This window comes from Syngnathus leptorhynchus, chromosome 21, assembly GCF_054491065.1.
Source record: "Syngnathus leptorhynchus isolate UIUO chromosome 21, UIUO_Slep, whole genome shotgun sequence".
Taxonomy (NCBI): Eukaryota; Metazoa; Chordata; class Actinopteri; order Syngnathiformes; family Syngnathidae; genus Syngnathus; species Syngnathus leptorhynchus.
The window spans coordinates 3,507,621-3,525,425 of NC_141215.1; the positions used below are offsets into that span (position 1 = coordinate 3,507,621).

General features: G+C 42.1%; 1 protein-coding gene across 2 annotated transcripts in view; it reads right to left on the reverse strand.

Moving 5' to 3' along the window:
* The window catches only part of tmem178bb (transmembrane protein 178Bb), a 36,165-nt gene that overhangs the window by 7,951 nt on the left and 10,409 nt on the right, over positions 1–17,805 (reverse strand). For both annotated transcript variants that reach the window (XM_085902812.1, XM_085902814.1), the window contains exon 4: positions 11,024–11,137. In XM_085902812.1, the coding sequence (XP_085758938.1) occupies positions 11,024–11,137 (114 nt within the window). The remainder of the gene's footprint in view (positions 1–11,023; positions 11,138–17,805) is intronic.

Here is a 17,805-nt window from a genome sequence, read left to right on the forward strand (position 1 = left end):
CTCTAACAAGAGTACTTTGTGGAGCAGGAGACCACCTCCAAGGAATATTATCCTGAAGACATATATGACATCAACTCCAGGAAATACGATTGTTTGGGAATTCTAATCCTGGAACTAATCTGACACACCTTAGAAATGTCTGGTCCTGGATCTGTTCTGATCTTGTTTAATTCATTCACTGCCAGCTCAGTTAAAATGTATTTTTGACATCTATAGCCGTGAGTTAATTTTTCATACCTCCACCAAGTATCCTCCCGAGCACGTTTCCTGTTTCCATGTCGGTCGGTTGAGAGCGTTAGCGAGCAAAGGTGTCGAAGGGGGAAACAAATCGGTATCGTTACTGTTGTAAGCATGTGGCCTTGTCACAGCATCCGCAACTCCTCGGTGGTGGGGGATAGAACTTAATTTCATTACCCATGTCGACTGCCACCGGGGACAAAACAATAGAGTGGGAAAATCAAATTACAGAAGATAGCAGGGGGGCGAGGGAGATGGCGGGCGTGATGGCGGATGAGTCGATGCTGTCGACATCCGCAAACAGTTGCGCTATTTACCCATTCGCAAATTGGCCCTTGGGTCTAAACGGGGCGCCGGCAAAGACCATATGGATGATTGCATGTCAGCACCGGCATGAACCCCGTCCCAAAGGTTGAATCGGGGACTTGACCGAGTTGACCAATCGCTGTCGGAGTTTTCCACGAATGGCACGGGAAGGCTGTTATCGGAAATGTTGATCCCGCAGACAGTGTCAGTCAGTGTTGACGCTTAGACGAGAGGCGAGGTGACACCCGGGTTCTCCGGGCCTAACCGGAGGTCTAGGTTTGGTCTAGCTGCTGTCAGTTCTCACTTTCTGGGAGGGATGTACTCAATATTGATGGAGACTGGATGGCTTGAATCAACCCCTTGTAAATGAAGTCATTCTGCTTCATTGATTCGGAGACAGGAACGTTGTGTAACCAAGGCTACACATTGAAACGGTCAGTCTTGTTAAAGATCACATAAAGCAGTCCATAAAAAGGCTTTTAGATCATTAAATGGGATTAATCACGTGTCATGTGGTCCTTAGTAATGTCAGATGTTCTGTGACATAATATATATGCTGCGGTCATTTTGAGCCAACTTAGTCAAGTGTTATGCAAGGACTTGTTCAATTCCATTGATTGGCCATGTGTTAGAATAGTCTGTAATTTTTAGACACAATCTGGAGGAATATTTGAATTCCAAACATTTGCTCAAATCTAAGCATTCTTGACAATCCCACGTCCATTTAGATCCTGGAAACCGTTGCTACACCAGATGGACCGACACCATCGCCCTCCACAGCAAACACTGCATATGATGAATATTCTTCGCAACATTACGGGATCTTATCATCAAGAAGTTCTAAAAAATCATTTCACCCGCTGTAAAGAAATTGCATTAGCAGGGGGAATGAATATGATGAATGAAGGTTAATGACTACAATCAAAGAGGATAAAAATCAGCCGTCTCGGCAAGATTAATTCATGTCTCTGCTTGCAAATGCAAAAGAAAAATTGCCCAATATGGAGCCTCTGGAAGTTTTCCTTCCCTGCCAAGCAGGATGACATATTTCTCTGCTAACACACAGTTTACTGCTCTTTGGAAATTGCTGTACGGCTTAGTGAGGACATGCAAACTGCAGAAGCTCTGACAGCCAGTCACTGCACAGCATTATTACAACATTACTTAGCATTGGGCTCTGTCTTAATGGTGGCATTTATTTATTTATTTTTCTGGAGGGGGATAGAGGATTTTCTTAATCTTTCCAGGGCTGACGCCAAGTTGCTGAGCGAGCGACGCTGGTGCATGCCAGCCACCCAAACCCACCTCCCTCCCCTCCCAAAAAGCTGTTTGACTGATTCAAAGGCAGAACAGGAAGCATTAGCTAAAGGAAGGCCGTGAAAGGAAGTGCTGGAGCTGAGAGATACTCAAAGCTCTTAGCCACTAATAACTGCAGCTCGAGATGCTTTATGCATGGGATATGAAGTGCCGGGGTTCCAGACTCCCAAGTATTTCCAAGCTAATGTTACCGACCTTGGTCACACCGAGGTAGTGCTAATAGTGCTTATAGTTTGAATTAGCATGTAGCCTTATGTTATAGCACCTGGATGGCTCCCTTTAGATTATCCATTCCCACTGGTAGTAGCCCTCAGATTCGTACCAGAGTACACTGAAGAGATTTTAGTCCAGACCCCATCTGTGCTGCATGTGGTTTTTACCCAAAGTGCCGTTGTCCCTACACACTGAACAACTGCTGCTGAGTTTTTGTTTCGTTACTGCGAATAATTTTCGCAAATATGCCAAATGGTGTAATAACCAGACGAATTTGGTCAAATTCCACATTCCAAAACATCTCGAACTCCTACATTAGTATCTTCAACCAGTCTCTGTTTGATTTACATGCAGCAGTTAGACCCCAAAAAAAAAAACGTCATCTTTTCAACCATCTGTTGTTTCTTCACAGTCTGTTGAGCCAGCATGTTGCTGCTCACGTCGTTTGAAAAGTACTCTCGCATGGTCAAGTAGCTCATCTTCTCTAAGTTCAGAACTCCCCTCACTTCACCAAAGCCGAGTGCCGCGCAGCTTTATATAATTCCGTTATAATCCCCGCCTCGACATGTTCAAACTCTCACTTGTCATCTTTAGCTTGGGTGTGATGTTCACTACTTGGAGTAGGTTTGCTCGTTTTTGTGATTCAAAAAGCTTCTGATCTTTGAAGAAGGTTTTCGGATGTCTGCACGTGAAAGTATTTTTGATTGTAAAAGAGCTTTCTGAAGATTTGTAAAACACCAAATGATAAATTGGCCTTGGCATTCTAGAGACAAAATAAACCAAATGGTCTTGAGCCTGTAATGAAGTCTGCAAACCGAAGAACTACTCAGAATAGAAGGGATACCCGTCCATTCGAGGCTTAAGTGCTTCCATCTCTGCTGCACTTGGCCATCCGCTCGCTGAAAGACGACAGGAATATTTCCGTGATCTTATCCCGGCGCTAACAGGAGTGAGACGAGAAATGGCAGCTGGACGCATGAGGGATAAAAGTAAAAGTAAAGACTGCTTACATTGTTGAAGAGACACAGGGCCCAAAAAAACAAAAAAAAAATGGAGTCCATTCCAAAGTGAATTGACGAATGTTAACCGTTGTCATACCTGCAACGCTTTGAACATGATTTATTCACTTTTCATTATCTCCATTTAACGTAGAAAATACGGCTAAATAAGCACTTAGCCAAATCGCTTCTACACACGAGGTAATTTGGAATGCATAGAAGACGGGGTCGGTAGGGGCTCAGTCGCATGATAATTCTCACTAATATATTCATATTCTACCTCAAAAAGAAATTTACATAAAGCCTATTTCATTGGTGTGTAACAGTATGCACGCTAAACACGCATTCCAGGGCGCAATCTCACCTATTTGCAAGTCTGGCTGATATCATCTGCTCCCCCCCTCCCCATTTATGCTTCCAACCTCCCACAGTCACGGCGTTTTATCCGAGACTCTGTGTCAGGAGGATTTAAGCTCAAAGTCAAGCCGCAACTGCTTCGGAAATCTACCAAGAGAGCAAGTTGTCGTCTTTTCAGAAAGCAGAGGGATGGAGAGTCACAGTCAAAAGAAGAAAATTGATTGACATCCATTGGATGGTTTCCATTTGAAAATGATTCAACAGACTTCCTGAGAATTTTTTTTTTTTTTATTATTTTGGTGGGTGTCTGCGGAACGTCTTGTAAGTGGAGACAGTAACTTGTTATCTTTTGTTATGAGCCTGGTGATGGAGCTGTGACTGATTGTTAGCGCTGTTGCTAGCAGGTGATATAGCTCAAATATGTTGGAACATTTTTAGGAGAAATTTCACAATCCTCCGGCAAGTACACACCAACTGAACCCAGTTGAGTTGTAAAAATAATTGCTTTCAGTCAAACGACCGTCTGGAACTGCTTTGCTCTTTCAGGACCTGGACGATGAATTCTGCTGTCTGTCAAATCTGTCCAGAAATTGTTGCCCTAAAACTCAAACTTTCTTGGGTTATCCAACAACCCCAAAAACATTCCGATTGAGATGTCGTCAGCAATAATAGTGTGAAGGAGCCTATAGACAAACAGGGACATGAATATAAATTGGAACCATTCTGAGTTGGTGACATCAAAATAGAAAAAAAAAAGCTTGTTGTCTGCGGACACATGCCTGGGCGTCTGAGAAGGATGATTCTCATGGGGCGAACATCGAGAGTGAAGCAAGTTGGGGTGGGGGGTTGGCTTTGACCTTGGCGTCTGAAGGCTGCAGAGTGGTTCTGCCGGGGAGAAGATAAGAGACGTGCCGGGGAGTTGACTTGACAAAGCCTGACTCCACGCGTCGCCACAGCCGGACACATTGTCTCTCCACCGTCGAGATTATGTATCCGCTGGGGACCGGCTCGTGTGACGCCTCCATCTGCCGTCCGTCTCTTATCAGCCCCGGTGTAGACTCATTTTAATCATCCTTAATTACAGCGGCAAAATAATGGAGCTTAAAATAGAAATTGTGACAGCGGAGGTATTGGAACATCTTGTGCCCACCTGTCAATCTAGAGAATTGTCTGCTGTGGTACCTTGGGTTTAATTGGTTCCTGGACTATGTTCTTTAACGGAAATCACTCCAAAACAAATTTCAGATTTAATTGAAGAGCAAGTGCCGAGTTCTCAGTAAGGTTGAGGTCTCTGCCATGAGGGTTCCTTGGGTAAAATAATCATCGTAAGCTTGAGGAATCTTAGTCCACTGTGAAATCCTGTGTGGCAGTTGATCTGAGTCAACTTAAGCTCTCTGTCTCCCCCCTTTTTCCCCTCAGTCAGCCTAAATAACTGAAGGATTTCTCAGCTGGTGGATATAGAAGCTCTGTGATGTTACTAACCGGATTAACAGTTTGACAGAAACACCCAGTGCAGAATAAAATGCGTACGATACAATCATGCAATAACATTAAATGTCTTTATTGCTAAAAAGAAAAAAATAAGTCGCGAAAAACCTTCCAAAGGTGCAACTGGGCATATTTTTGTACAACAAAATATCTTTTGGAAAGAAGCAGACTTACTCCATAAAAGTGTCTCCTTTTGCTATGCTCTGTGTATGACTCAGACAGATAGTGAATATGAATCATACACAAATGTCACTTCAAGGCTGCGATGTTTCCCTTCACCTTTTTTATTTTTTATTTTCATGCTGCTCGCCTTTTCCTAAAAAATCCGGCAGCTATTTGCTACTGCCACACTAGCGTTGCTTCCACTAATTCAGTCTCTGCTACTTCTAACGCTGACATGATAGACAATGATTTCATAATCATAATAAGAAGAACTCAAGTACGAATGATAAAACATAATGCTAGTTTTGTAGAATATTACAAGCTAGATTTTAATCTTACTGATGACCAGAGACTAAAGTATCTCGCTTGCTATTATAGCTACTTTATCTAGCTAACTAGCTAGCTATTGTATCTACTTTATCACATGTATCATGAGCTAGCTAGCTATGTGTCTTTGAAAATAATTTGAGGTGTCTCAATATGAGGCCAGGTCACGATAAAGTAATTGTACATTTTTTTTCTTTACATTCCTTCAGTGTAGCCTTCGCAGTCACTATCGCACCGAGGCCTTCCGAGTCTTTCTCTTCCTCTTCATGGCGACCGTGAAACAGAAAAGGCAGGAATTACGTTAGGCATTTCCAGATAGCGATGCTATCAATAAATCTGTCTTCAGTGTATTAGCGAGTGACGCATTGTGACAAACAGCCACAGAGGCCAAACTGCAGATTGAAATGAAGTCTCTGTGTATGCACTAGAGCTCAGAGAGGATAGATTGATCGCAATGATCGACTTTCCAAATGTAAATGAACTGTTAATCTGTGCAAGGGTAATTGGACAGGGCGCTATTTGCGTAATCAGTTGTCAAGCGGTGTTAGTTTTGAAAGCGTAGAAGTCGCGGGATGTTTTGTTTGCTTTTGGTCCTATCTAAAGACAGTTCGGAACCAGTTCCGATGTTTAGACGACGTGTGGTCGTGGAGTGTAGCTTCAGGTGAAATTAAAGATATGAAAAAAATTGTCGTCGGCCCTGCAAGAATATGTAGGTACAATATGCAGTGCATTATTTATAGAACATATACATACGAATCCTCTTTGTCTATTTCAGTGCGATAATTAACCAATGTTTATCTCGCTAAGCTTCGGATTGTGCAACCTCGTTTCCGCCGTCTGACTAACATGCTTCTTGTTGCTGCGGGGACTTTCTCGAGTGACGCATCATAGAGAGGCTCAAAGAGGAAGTGATGTCAATCATTTACATATTGCATAATAGAATCAGAAAGTTGAGTCAATCATTTCATGCTTGAATTCAATAGACCTTCTTCTGGTATGCATGTCTTGGCCACTAGGGGGCAAAATAATAGACATGCAAGATACTTGAGTCCCGACTACAAAAAATGTACTTTGGTGCCGGTGCCTACCTAACGAACGCCGTCGTTAGTAGTGCAGCACAAAAGTGACTTCACCATTTTAGATCTTCCCACCTTTTCAAGCACGTGAGCTCGAGTAAGAATGGCTTTTGCCAACAAATCCCACTAAACCCGAAGCTGGATCCAGGGGCTATTGTGACTCACAGACTCTCAACTAAGCGCGCATGAGACATGGCACAATTTCTTTTCCGGCTCTCCCACGAAGAATGGAAATGGGGCTTGGAGGGTGGGGGGGAATGAAGCCCCATTTTCAGTAGGCTCATATGCAAAAAAAAAAAAGGATTATCTACATGGATAAATATAGACAAGATTAGAGGACAGTTTGATTTGAAACGTACCACCTCAAATACTGCATTCCTTTTTTTTTTAAATATGGACTTCCTCAACTAGGTTATCAAAATGATCGCCTGTATGTGGTGTTAAATTTCAAAAAATAAATCAAAATTCATGATGTCGAAAAGATGGCAGGAAAGGCATGCAGGAAAGTTGCTAGCAATATATACACACACATCGGTGCACATTTTCTCAGCTGTGATTTTTGTCGCCATGAATATGAATTCTCCCAACTCCCCGTCGAGCTTTTTAACGACGTCGTAATCTCCGATTGCCGCCAGCGACAAGGAAACTTTGCATACTACCCACCACCAACTCAATTTTTCTATTCACTGGTCTGAACCAGATTTTGTTGACCAAATCATCAGGAAAATTAAAAACAAATACAGTATGTGCTCGAATCTCCGTGTCAGTCTGAGAGTATCACTGGAGAGTAGCCTGACCTGGCAGTGTCGCGTTTTCAGCCAAGGGCGTCCCGATGCTCACGCTCAAGCGCATCTCATCACGCGACATGAGCCGGCACAATGAGTCAGGTTGGCACGATAGTGAACACGGTGAGCTAACCTGGCAGCCCACGCCACGCGCAAGTCTCATCACGGCTGAGCAGTTAACGGAACATACGCTACCATCCTGGTTCAGTATCAATTTGCTTTAAGGAGATCATTATTTTTGATAGAATCAATTGAATACGAAGCTACTCAACCGTAGGGTAAATTTAACTCGTCCCATCTGCGATGAGGCGGAAGGGAACAGGAAAGCAATTGCACAACAGGGATCTAGTTTTACACATGCAAATGATCCGTAGATCTTACAGGAAATCAATGTGACCCTCTGTGACCCTCAAAAAACAAAAGTCTGTCACATTTTTGGATTTGACAAAAAATATATTGAGAATTCAAATTCTGCATTTAAGTGAGTGACAAAGCTCAATCAAAAAAAAAAAAATCCTTCCTCCATGTCTAATTACGGAAACAAACTCAGTTTTCATTATTAGATGGATATTTGCCTGCTGGTTCGCATAATTGCTTTGATGGCAGATCGGGTGTCAGATGCTAAACTTAGATACATATCAGATATTATTAAATGGTAAGATTCCAAAACTGCGCGGGTAATTGCATGTGCATGTGTCTTTCATCATGTCTAAAAATAATATTTCACTGTTGGCATTGCACACTATGAGCTGATAAGCTAATCATGATTTGGCTTGTTTCAATGACTATATTAGTCTGGTGAAAAAAAAAACAGCAATATATACAAACATAACTGGCAAATTTCCCTTTATGGCCTAATTATGGTTCTAGAAAGGAGTTTAGCAAAAGCATAATATGCCCAATATCACAGTTAATATGCTTTCAGGGCACCTAAGCGCACATCTTTAATTATTTCTCCAGTCTTAAAGAGGACATGTTGTAGAAAATGTATTTTCTAATTGTTTGTATACAACCACCAAATGAATCTTTCGCCTGAGTGTGGCGCACTGGCAATGTGCAAAAAAATAAAACCATCTCTCTAAATATATATTAAAGATAAACTGCAAGTACTTCCAAACAATATGTAGCTTTTAGGTCGTAAAACTGACGGAGCAGTCATTGAAAATATATCAAGATATGTAGGATGGAGCGGTATCATGCCACGGATATGCGTAGGAAAACCCACAGTCGGCGGCCTTTGCTGACTCAGTGAGTCATTAGTGAAGTTGAGACGTAAGTCAAGCTGTTATATGGTTATGTAAATACTCTCGAGTCGGTGGGTACTCCTTTGGGTAGAACGATATTTTCCTTGCAGCCTTTTAGATTTTAAAAGTAGCTTCGTAAAATGGCTAAATGTTTAAAATCCGCCAATGCTAATGGCTAGCTACTAGCAATGTCACTTTCAAGTCTCCTTTGGGTAGAACGATATTTTCGTTGGAGCCTGTTAGATTTCAAAACTAGCTTAACAAAATGTCTAAATGTTTAAAATCCTTGAATGGTAATGGATAACTACTAGCAATGTCGCTTTAAAGTCTCTCTTGGGTAGAACACTATTTTCCTTGGAGCTTGTTAGATTTCAAAAGTAGCTTCACAAAATGATAAATGTTTAAAACCTTGAATACTAATGCTAGCTACTAGCAATGTAGCCTTGAAGTGGTTTCGCCGGTGAAAGAGCACGTAAAGCCGTTCCAAAGCAGACACTAAGCATCCGCGATCAATGAAAAGCTTCAGGTTTTATCAGCTCGACGGCATGAAAGCCGAGAACCTGCGCTACAAAGAATCGATGCCTTTCAATGAGTTAAACCCCTGTCATCTTCACACCAGGGAAATCGAGTGGGAGTGGCCACAGCCTATTCCGTTGCAACCTTTTCGGATTATACGCCGTCGGTTTCGGAGTGAGCTTTGACGTTTCTTTTGAAGTCACCAAATCCCTAAGATGCGACGTCGGAAAACCTTCCAAAAATGGATGCCCCGCTATGCATGCGCGACAGACAATCGAGTCTGTTGCTTTGATGTTCTGCGGTAATCGAAAAAACCCGAGTATTTTAGTTCTTGATATAGCGGCACGTCCAAACTCTTTATTTATTTCTTTGTTGACTGACAGAAGCAAATGAGTATCATGTTCATCTCCTAGCGACGCCGGCGGCCTCGTCGTCACCCCCCACTGTCTCTGTAAATGTGTGTCGGGCGTGCCCGAGTTCAATTTCACACACTTCATGAAAAGCTTGAGCAGGTTGTCATTCTTACTTAATCCATACAAGGCTGGGTGGCGTAGGCGGATTTGATCCACGGCGTCTCTGGAGTTCAACAACAAAACTATTGAACTTTATCTGCTGACCAAAGGGCTTCAAAAACTGCCTCGGTTTAACCGTAGTTTACGAGAATTCTAAGAATCAATGACTATTAACTGACATTTTACAAAACGTGGTGAATGATTGACCAGAATTTGACACAGATTTTATTGACATTCGACTTGAATCAATACGGTTGACCGTTGTATTTGCCCGCGTCGACTCCAAACCGATTCGACGATAAATCTCAGCGGGTCATTCAAGTCACGAGCGCAACGGCTTCGCCATCGGACGGAGATTTGTTTACTTGGCCTTTTGCTATTTACATTTGTGGCTTTCGCACCGGAGAGACGGACCATCGGTTCAGGAGCGGGAGAGTTATCTCGCCTTGATATCCTGCGTGGGTAGATGCAGTAATAAGGACATTAAACATCTCCAGACTGCACAGAGGTGACCTCCTTGTCGCAAATATGAGTTATCTGTTTTTGGGAGCCGGCCAAGATATAGCAGAGATGAAAAGATCGCGCGTGGATAAAAAGCCACATCGTAAAATAAAAAAATAAAATAAGTAAGGTGAGTGCTTCCATTTAAATCGGCAGCTGAACTTCAATCCAGGAGACTCTTTGTGTCCTTCACTGGCGATGAAAAGCTTCCTGATGGTTTTGTTCAAAACCGAGGACCTACCATTGAGACCATTCATCATCCTTCCAAAACATCAAATCTGTATTGTGTTAGCGTTATAAATTTCATTTGTGGAATTAGTAAACATTTAAAACGTTAGTTTTGATCCAATGTGATCCCCAATCACATTACTTGGATTCCATCAGCCTGTAAAGCAGCAGGGGGCGGGGCTTGTTGGATTATATCAGCAGTGGGTCAGAGGGATACTTTACTGTACAAGTCCAGTTTTCTGAGGACACCTGACATGCTCAGCTGATTCCTTCAGGGGCCTTTTGTGTATCTCGCCGGTCGACAGGCCAAGTGGAAACACGCGTTGACCTCATACTGTCACTGTTTTCCTGTTGCCGTCTGACTAGTCACTTGCTGTCAGGTGCCGGGGCATGAGAATATCAACTTCTCTTTGTTGCCATCCTCGGCGGACCCAGCTGTCTATCTTGTTGCTTTCATTTTTTGCACCAATTTAGAGCACAGTTTGTATTTTTTATATATCATTGGGTAATACATAAATAGCTGCATAAAAAAGCGCCATGGCTGTGGACGCCATCTTTTTAGCATTTATGAAATAGCGAAACTGTCATTATACAGTTTTTCGATAGTCGTTGTTAGTGTCGCGAGTATTAAAGCGAAAAGAACCAAGTTCCCTCAGGATGAGCTGGACCCAAAATATCACCAAATATCAATTTTATGAAATGGGACTCTCCAGACCCGATTTCACAACTTTAGAACAAAAACAGGAAGATACTTACGGAGGGCGTGCCACTCATCCTGCCTTATTGTCTTGGTGATGTTATACGAGAGGTTTTTGGGTATTGTGCCCGAGGAGTAGTGGTACTTGATGAAGGAGCATCTCCCAATAGAACCTGCAAAGGAAAAACATTGAGTTGAAATATCGGTTCAATTCCCAATGCGAAACTCGGAAAGACGGACGGATTCGCATATAGGCGCCTCGCTGATTCATAGGTTGCATAAGCTCCATTGATGACACGCAGCAGAAGCAGCCACTTGCAAGAGTCCATTTTTAATATGGACACCATTGACTTTCCCATCCAAAATAAATGTTTATTCCCAGATTCCAATTTAATGGCTGCTACTTTTCTGTGGACACCATCACAGCATGTCCACTCTAATTATCTCTGGCCAAGCCGCCAAGCTTACTGAACGCTATATTATCTGAGTCCGGGGAGATTTGAACTTCGCAAACAGAAATCATGAGAATATCAGTCGGCCCGCACCCCTCCCCATCTAGACCCCCCCCCCCCCCCCACCTCACCCTGCAGTCACGCACACACCAAGAAGATCGCAATATCTGATCATGATAATTAGCCTTTCATGGCTGTCAACACCACAGTCAGCTCCCATTCGCTCATAAAATAAAATAAAAATAAAATACAATAAAAATAAAATAAATATGCATCTAAAACTGCTAGAGGAACAAAAGGTGAGGAAAATCAAAACCGGTCCACAGTGTAATAAAAACCACGTGGAACACATTCGTCATCAATTAATCAACTTCAACTCCGCGTCATCCGCTACCTCGGAACCGTCTTCTCTACGTAGTGTTTGAACCATTTTTTTTTTCCTCTTACTCCGTGTGATCCAGGCAGCTTTGGACGACTGGGCTGATGTCACGGTGCGAAAAAAAAAAAAAAGACAGACGAGCTTAGGAAGTCAGAGGCCTGCAGTGTTAGGGAGCTCAAATGGATTTTGCTCTGGTAACCACAAAGTGCTGGAGGGATTTGAAATGGGCCAATAAAGCCCAACCGTTTGCAGCTCTCCAATAACCAATGAACCCGTTTGTAGATACATACATGAAGGATCCCATTAGAAGTGATCATACAGCATAATAAAACCGACATCAACGTTGCTTGGGCAACACTGAATCCAAGATGGCAGCAAAGAGACAATCCCGAAATATATTTAGTCTCTCCGTTCCGCTATGATGGATGACTAAGCATAAAACTGAAAGATGGACTAGAGATTTCTCTATCACTTGGGTATTCTCCGTGACATTCATCTCAAGACGCCAAACGGAGCGCTGAGTAAATCTTTTTTGCTATCCCACCCTTACGGCATCAAATAAAAAAACACGGTAATTAACCGAGCATCTTCGGTTCCTCACGGACGAGCCGTGACAAACTTCTTTTTCCCATGACGGTTTCCACTTTTTTAAGTAAAACACTCCAGTCGCCACAAGGCCAACCATGTGCGACATCACAAGCGGTTTTCTCTCCCTGGAGGGACAACAAAACCCTCCGCCCCTCCCCTAACGAGTGTCAAGTAACACGTACGACTTGACAAGAGGTTCTATCAATACAATATGTGACCAGCAAATTACTGGGGAGTAGAAATCAGATAAGTAATCTTCATATTGATCAGACAATTTGCGGGGACATCCAGTCCTTAGTGATACTGAGTCTTACCAGTGTGAGGGGGCTCATATCTTGAAAAATGTTAATTCTACCAAAATGGACGAGAAACGGCAATGATGTAATCCCGATTCTTTCAATATCCTGCCGCATCAATCACCGCATGCTCGCCTTTACCGTTCACGTTTTCATTTCCGTCTTTCCGTGGGTGTGCTAGATTCACCGCACTACTGGACACGGCACAAGCTTAATCTTTTTTTTAGCTTATTTTGTCTTTTCTTTTTTTTTTTTTAGGGTATTTTGTCGCCAGTAGACACGTTACATTACACAAGATTACACCCCTTCACGGAGAAGCACTGTCACGACAGCGGCTGCATATTGCTTCCGCTCTCCCGAAATGGATTTCCAACTCAGTCATTTTAGCTAAATTGCCCTTCAGCCCTTCTGCAAACATCTCGGAGACAGACACAATTTCCATTCTCGTAAGTGAAGAGACTGACTGTTCCGTAGGAGTGGAAGGGCGTAAAGGGGAACATACTGCACTGGCCTCCACTGCTATTTCACGTAAACCCGAGACCGCTGGTACGAGTACAACGAGTGACAAAATAAATATTTTTTTCCCCTATGAGATACATTTTTGGTTCGGGAATTAACAATAACAGCCAATACAAATAACTGCAAATATAATCCCTATTTAATTCTGATCTTTTTAAAATGTCTCTGTGTCTCCGAGGTGTCATTTTTCCTTGCTAAATTTAGTGGAGCAGGTGTCGGATACACCTTTGACAGCTGGGTAGCGGACAAAAAAAAAAAAAAAAAAAGAAACGCAGATCCGGTAACACTTAGTTGGGAAGGAGTTCAGGTTGTTGAACATCGATTCCAAAAGAAGCATATTTGAGGGCTAGCGCCTCGCCCAACGGCAACACGAGGCCAGCTCCGTTTGTCATCGCCGCTCGTGGCAGATGGGAGCTCGCCGCCACTGCCGCCTCTGCTGTTGCTGCAGTTCACGCTCGGCATGGCCTCATTTTGGTGTGACCCACTTCAATGCTCACTCAGTTGCGCCCCGCCCACCCCGCAGCTAGGCCCGCGGGATTAGCATGGAAAAGCTCGGGCCGGGGATGCTGTCCGTCCTGCTTGAAGGATGGGCAGATGGGGGGGGGGGGGGGGGGGGGGGGGGGGTTGGTGCTTGGCGTCTCCGGGGCTTAGCCGGTTGAAGGGAGGAGAAAAGTGGTGGGGGTGAAAGTGGACCACCCTGGAGTCGCTAATAGCAGCTGTCTTTTAATGTAGCCTTACAAACAACCTAACACATTCTGTCTGTGTGTTTGTGTGTGTGTGTGTGTGTGTACTGTGACTCGAGTGAGCATCCAGGGAAAAGCGCAAATCCAGTTGGCCAAGCAATTTTTAGAAGCATATGTCTTTTTGAGGCCCCGAACCTGATTAAATAGGACTCCAGATATCTGAAGTAAGATATTACTGCCATATTTTTTCCAACTACTGTCATCTCCCATGCGGCAGGGACTTGGCCCCTCTCCCACATGAATAGTGGAAAATCACGAGTGATCCATGACTTAAAATATTCCACTCACTATAATCCCAAAGCACAAACATTGGCCTCCATAAATAAATGCTCGGAGATGATAGCAGGATATTCGAACACAAACGGTTCGCAACACATGTAGATGGACAATATAACAACACTTATATATTCGTTCTGCTTTGACAGAAACTCGAACTTAACTGAGTCAGTTGTGAAACTCTTCTTTGTGTGTTCCTATGTCTTTGTTATACTGCCCCCTGGTGGCGGGTGTTGTTCACAAGAAAAGGTCAATGTCGCTTTGTTTTAAAGCAAAAAAAAAAAAAATCGGCAAAAGTTATTTCCACTGTTTAATTATATCGATACTTAATGGCTGTGTTTTTAAAAAAAATATGCTTAACTCGGAACTGTGTGTGCATGATAAAATTGGCAAGTGTTAAAATGGACTATTTTGAAGGTAGACATATCCATCACAGCGTGGTGTCGTGCCTATTCTGCCGGGTTAATTCTGTTTCACACTGTGATGTCAGACCTGCTTCTTTGGTATCCACCAATTAAAAGCATTTCCTCTTCTCTCTGTTAAAACCCCTGGAAAGCAAATGTATCTTCGAAACGTGTTCATCTACGAAATAAGCGAGTAATGCCTTGAGCATACTATAATTTGAGAGGATGAAAACAACTTGGATTGACGCCTTCAAAAATAAATAATGGCACCATAATGCTGGCAATCTTTTCTTCATATTTTTTTAAACAAGCCATTTGGGAGCTCCTGAAACAGCAGAATTTAGTAAAAAAAAAAAAAAAAAAAACGTAAATATTGATGACATCAGCTTTTTAACTTCAGTCAATGATTATGTCTCTTGCATTTGATTCCAGGTTTTTTTTGGGGAGGTTTTATGCAATAATCTTCCTCTCAAAACAAGTTCCTTGATTATTATTTTTAGCATGTAATCACTACGAACTGACAGCAAGTCTGCTGCTTTTGGGAGGCAAATTACTCATTAAACACAGCATGTTTCATTAAATTTGGAGGAGTAGAGATGCTGGCGACTTTGCAGAAGGCCATGTGTCCGGCAGAAATAATTAGCCGGAATCTGACAGATCGGACACACGATATGAATCTCTTCAGAGCAAAATTTCACAAAAAATAATCCGGCGGTAAAGATCATTTATAGAGACAAATCCAGCCAGGTGCTGTGTCCAACTGGATTTTTTTTTTTATTGCAATATCAGAAGCTTTGGAGAGGAAATGTCAACACTAGCCCTCAGGTAGGGCTAACCTTTACGTTTTGGGCAACCATGAAACAGATATAAATGTCCACACTGTGCAAAGTCTATTAAAGGCATTGGGACATTTTTGTTGTTGTAATAGTATCTCAAAATATTTTGTGTGCATTTATTTTTATATGACATTTATTTTTTTATAGATATTATTTATTATATATATTTATGAATTATATTTTATATTATATTATTCATTTTACAATATATATTATGTTTTTTAAATGTAAAATTAGTTGTGTAAAAAGTTGCAAATTTGCAGTAGTTGTGTAACTCTTCTTCGTTTGTATTTGCCTGTTTGCGTCGTACTGCCCCCTGGTGATTAAGTCACACACGCCAGTCTCATAAGTTGATTAACCAAAGTCGTGGCTTGATTCACAATTTGGGATAGAAGCTCAACCCCCAGCACAGTAGAAAAACGAGGCAGCAGATGGGTTTTTGATGATTTTGCAATCAAATAAATTGCGTGAGACCTGCTTCCACGTGTCCCCCAGACCTGAATTTTGTATGTCGACAGCTGGCGTGAGCTAACATCATACGACATGTTGGCCTACATGCAAGACTGCCTCGGGTTCCTTTTGGACCCTCGCTGGGTGTGTTACCTCCACGCGAGGCTGTGGATGACAGAGTGGGTCAAGGCCAGTTTAATCTGTCTCCTTAATCGGATCCCGTTCTCTTTGAATGAGTCTTAGCGTACCGGACAATTAAACGGGAGCATCTGGAGGGGCTGTAACCCTGCACACCAGCGCTAATGCCAACATGGCTTCCTTCCACCTGGCACTTCTTAATTATGTGAATGGCGTGTTTTTTTTGTTTTTTTTAGGTATACAGTACAGTCAAACTCATGATTAGAATTGTTTGTTCGTAAAAGGTAAGCGGAGCTGCATCATTAGCATGAACGTCTGATATGCTAACTCATGGGATGTTTATGGTTAGTGATATCATTTTGAATTTCATGAATCGTTCAGGCTGATCTGTGAGTATAGCTTAACTATAGTGAAGCTGGATAATCCAAAAAATTTTAGCTCACAATACAAAGCAGAAAAAAAAATAAACTTCTCCAAACTTGAAACACTTTTTGAGTTTTACAATGATGACAGTTTGACTTCGGGGAAAATAATGCAAAGAATCCATTCCAAATTGTCAGAACGTATTGTCTGAATTTCAATTCCGGTCTACTATTATCGTTATTGTGGCATTTCTAAACTTCCTTGAAAGGCTATAATTGAGCTTGTTGTATGGGCTTCTATTCAGACAGCATAATAGCGAGCAGTAACGACAGAACGGTGGATATTCTCCACCTCAGCGAAACGACGGGAGGGCTATTTCACATATTGATGGAATTGATTTTCAAGCCTCAACGGCCAAGTCCAATTATTGTGCCTTTCGGCGCGTTGGGTGGGGGAAGCATAGAGAAAAGGGAAAAAGACAATTCATCAGCCCAAATGTTGTCCCAGAGAAGACCCAATCTGTGTCGTTATCACTCTTTGCATTAGATCCGGACGCCTTTTGCTTACTTTCAGAACTCGTCGTCCTTCGTCTCATCTGATTCTGCATTTTGAGCGTACCGCCGAATCAGATGGAGGTATAAAATTAGCATTATATTAGAATAATGATGGCAGCGTTCCCCCTTGCGTGTCGCTGCCGGCTGCGCTCGGCACTTTTTTCCCCCCCGTCCTTGTGCGTCGTGTTCCATTAATTCCTCTCTTGTCTGCACATTTTCCCGTTTAACTTGTGAACACAGTTTGATGCGTATGGAAGAGGATTTGAAAGAAGACGATATAGTTCCCTGGTGTCTTAATATTGTCAGTGACTTTGCTTTGGTTGAAATTCCACAAGGATTGAGAATTGCACCAGAAAAGGAGCCTAAAGTGTGGAAGAATCAATAAAAGCTTTTTTTTTTTGAAGGCAACAAAAGTGTGCAGTGCAGCTTTACATACCTTGTGCAAAGCCACCATTATAAAATTGAATCATGGACAAAATTGCTTCGGGACCATGCCAAATCACCTAGCATATTTCGATTTTCATGAAACTCGGTGGAATTGTTGATAGTGGAGGGACGACAATAAATTTCAAATTTTAGGCCAATTGGAGAAACGGTCTTGGCGCTACGGGCCAACAATATTCAACCATATTCAACAATAGTTAATGAGGGTAAAACTCACTATTTTAAACAATAAATAAACAAACAAATTAATAAATAAATAAATAAATACACAAATAAATAAATAAATAAATGAACAAAATAACTAACTAAATAAAAAAATAATAATATATAAATAATAAGGAAATAAATAAATAAATAAATAAATAGTTATGGTCACGTGATCCATAAGTTCACACAGCG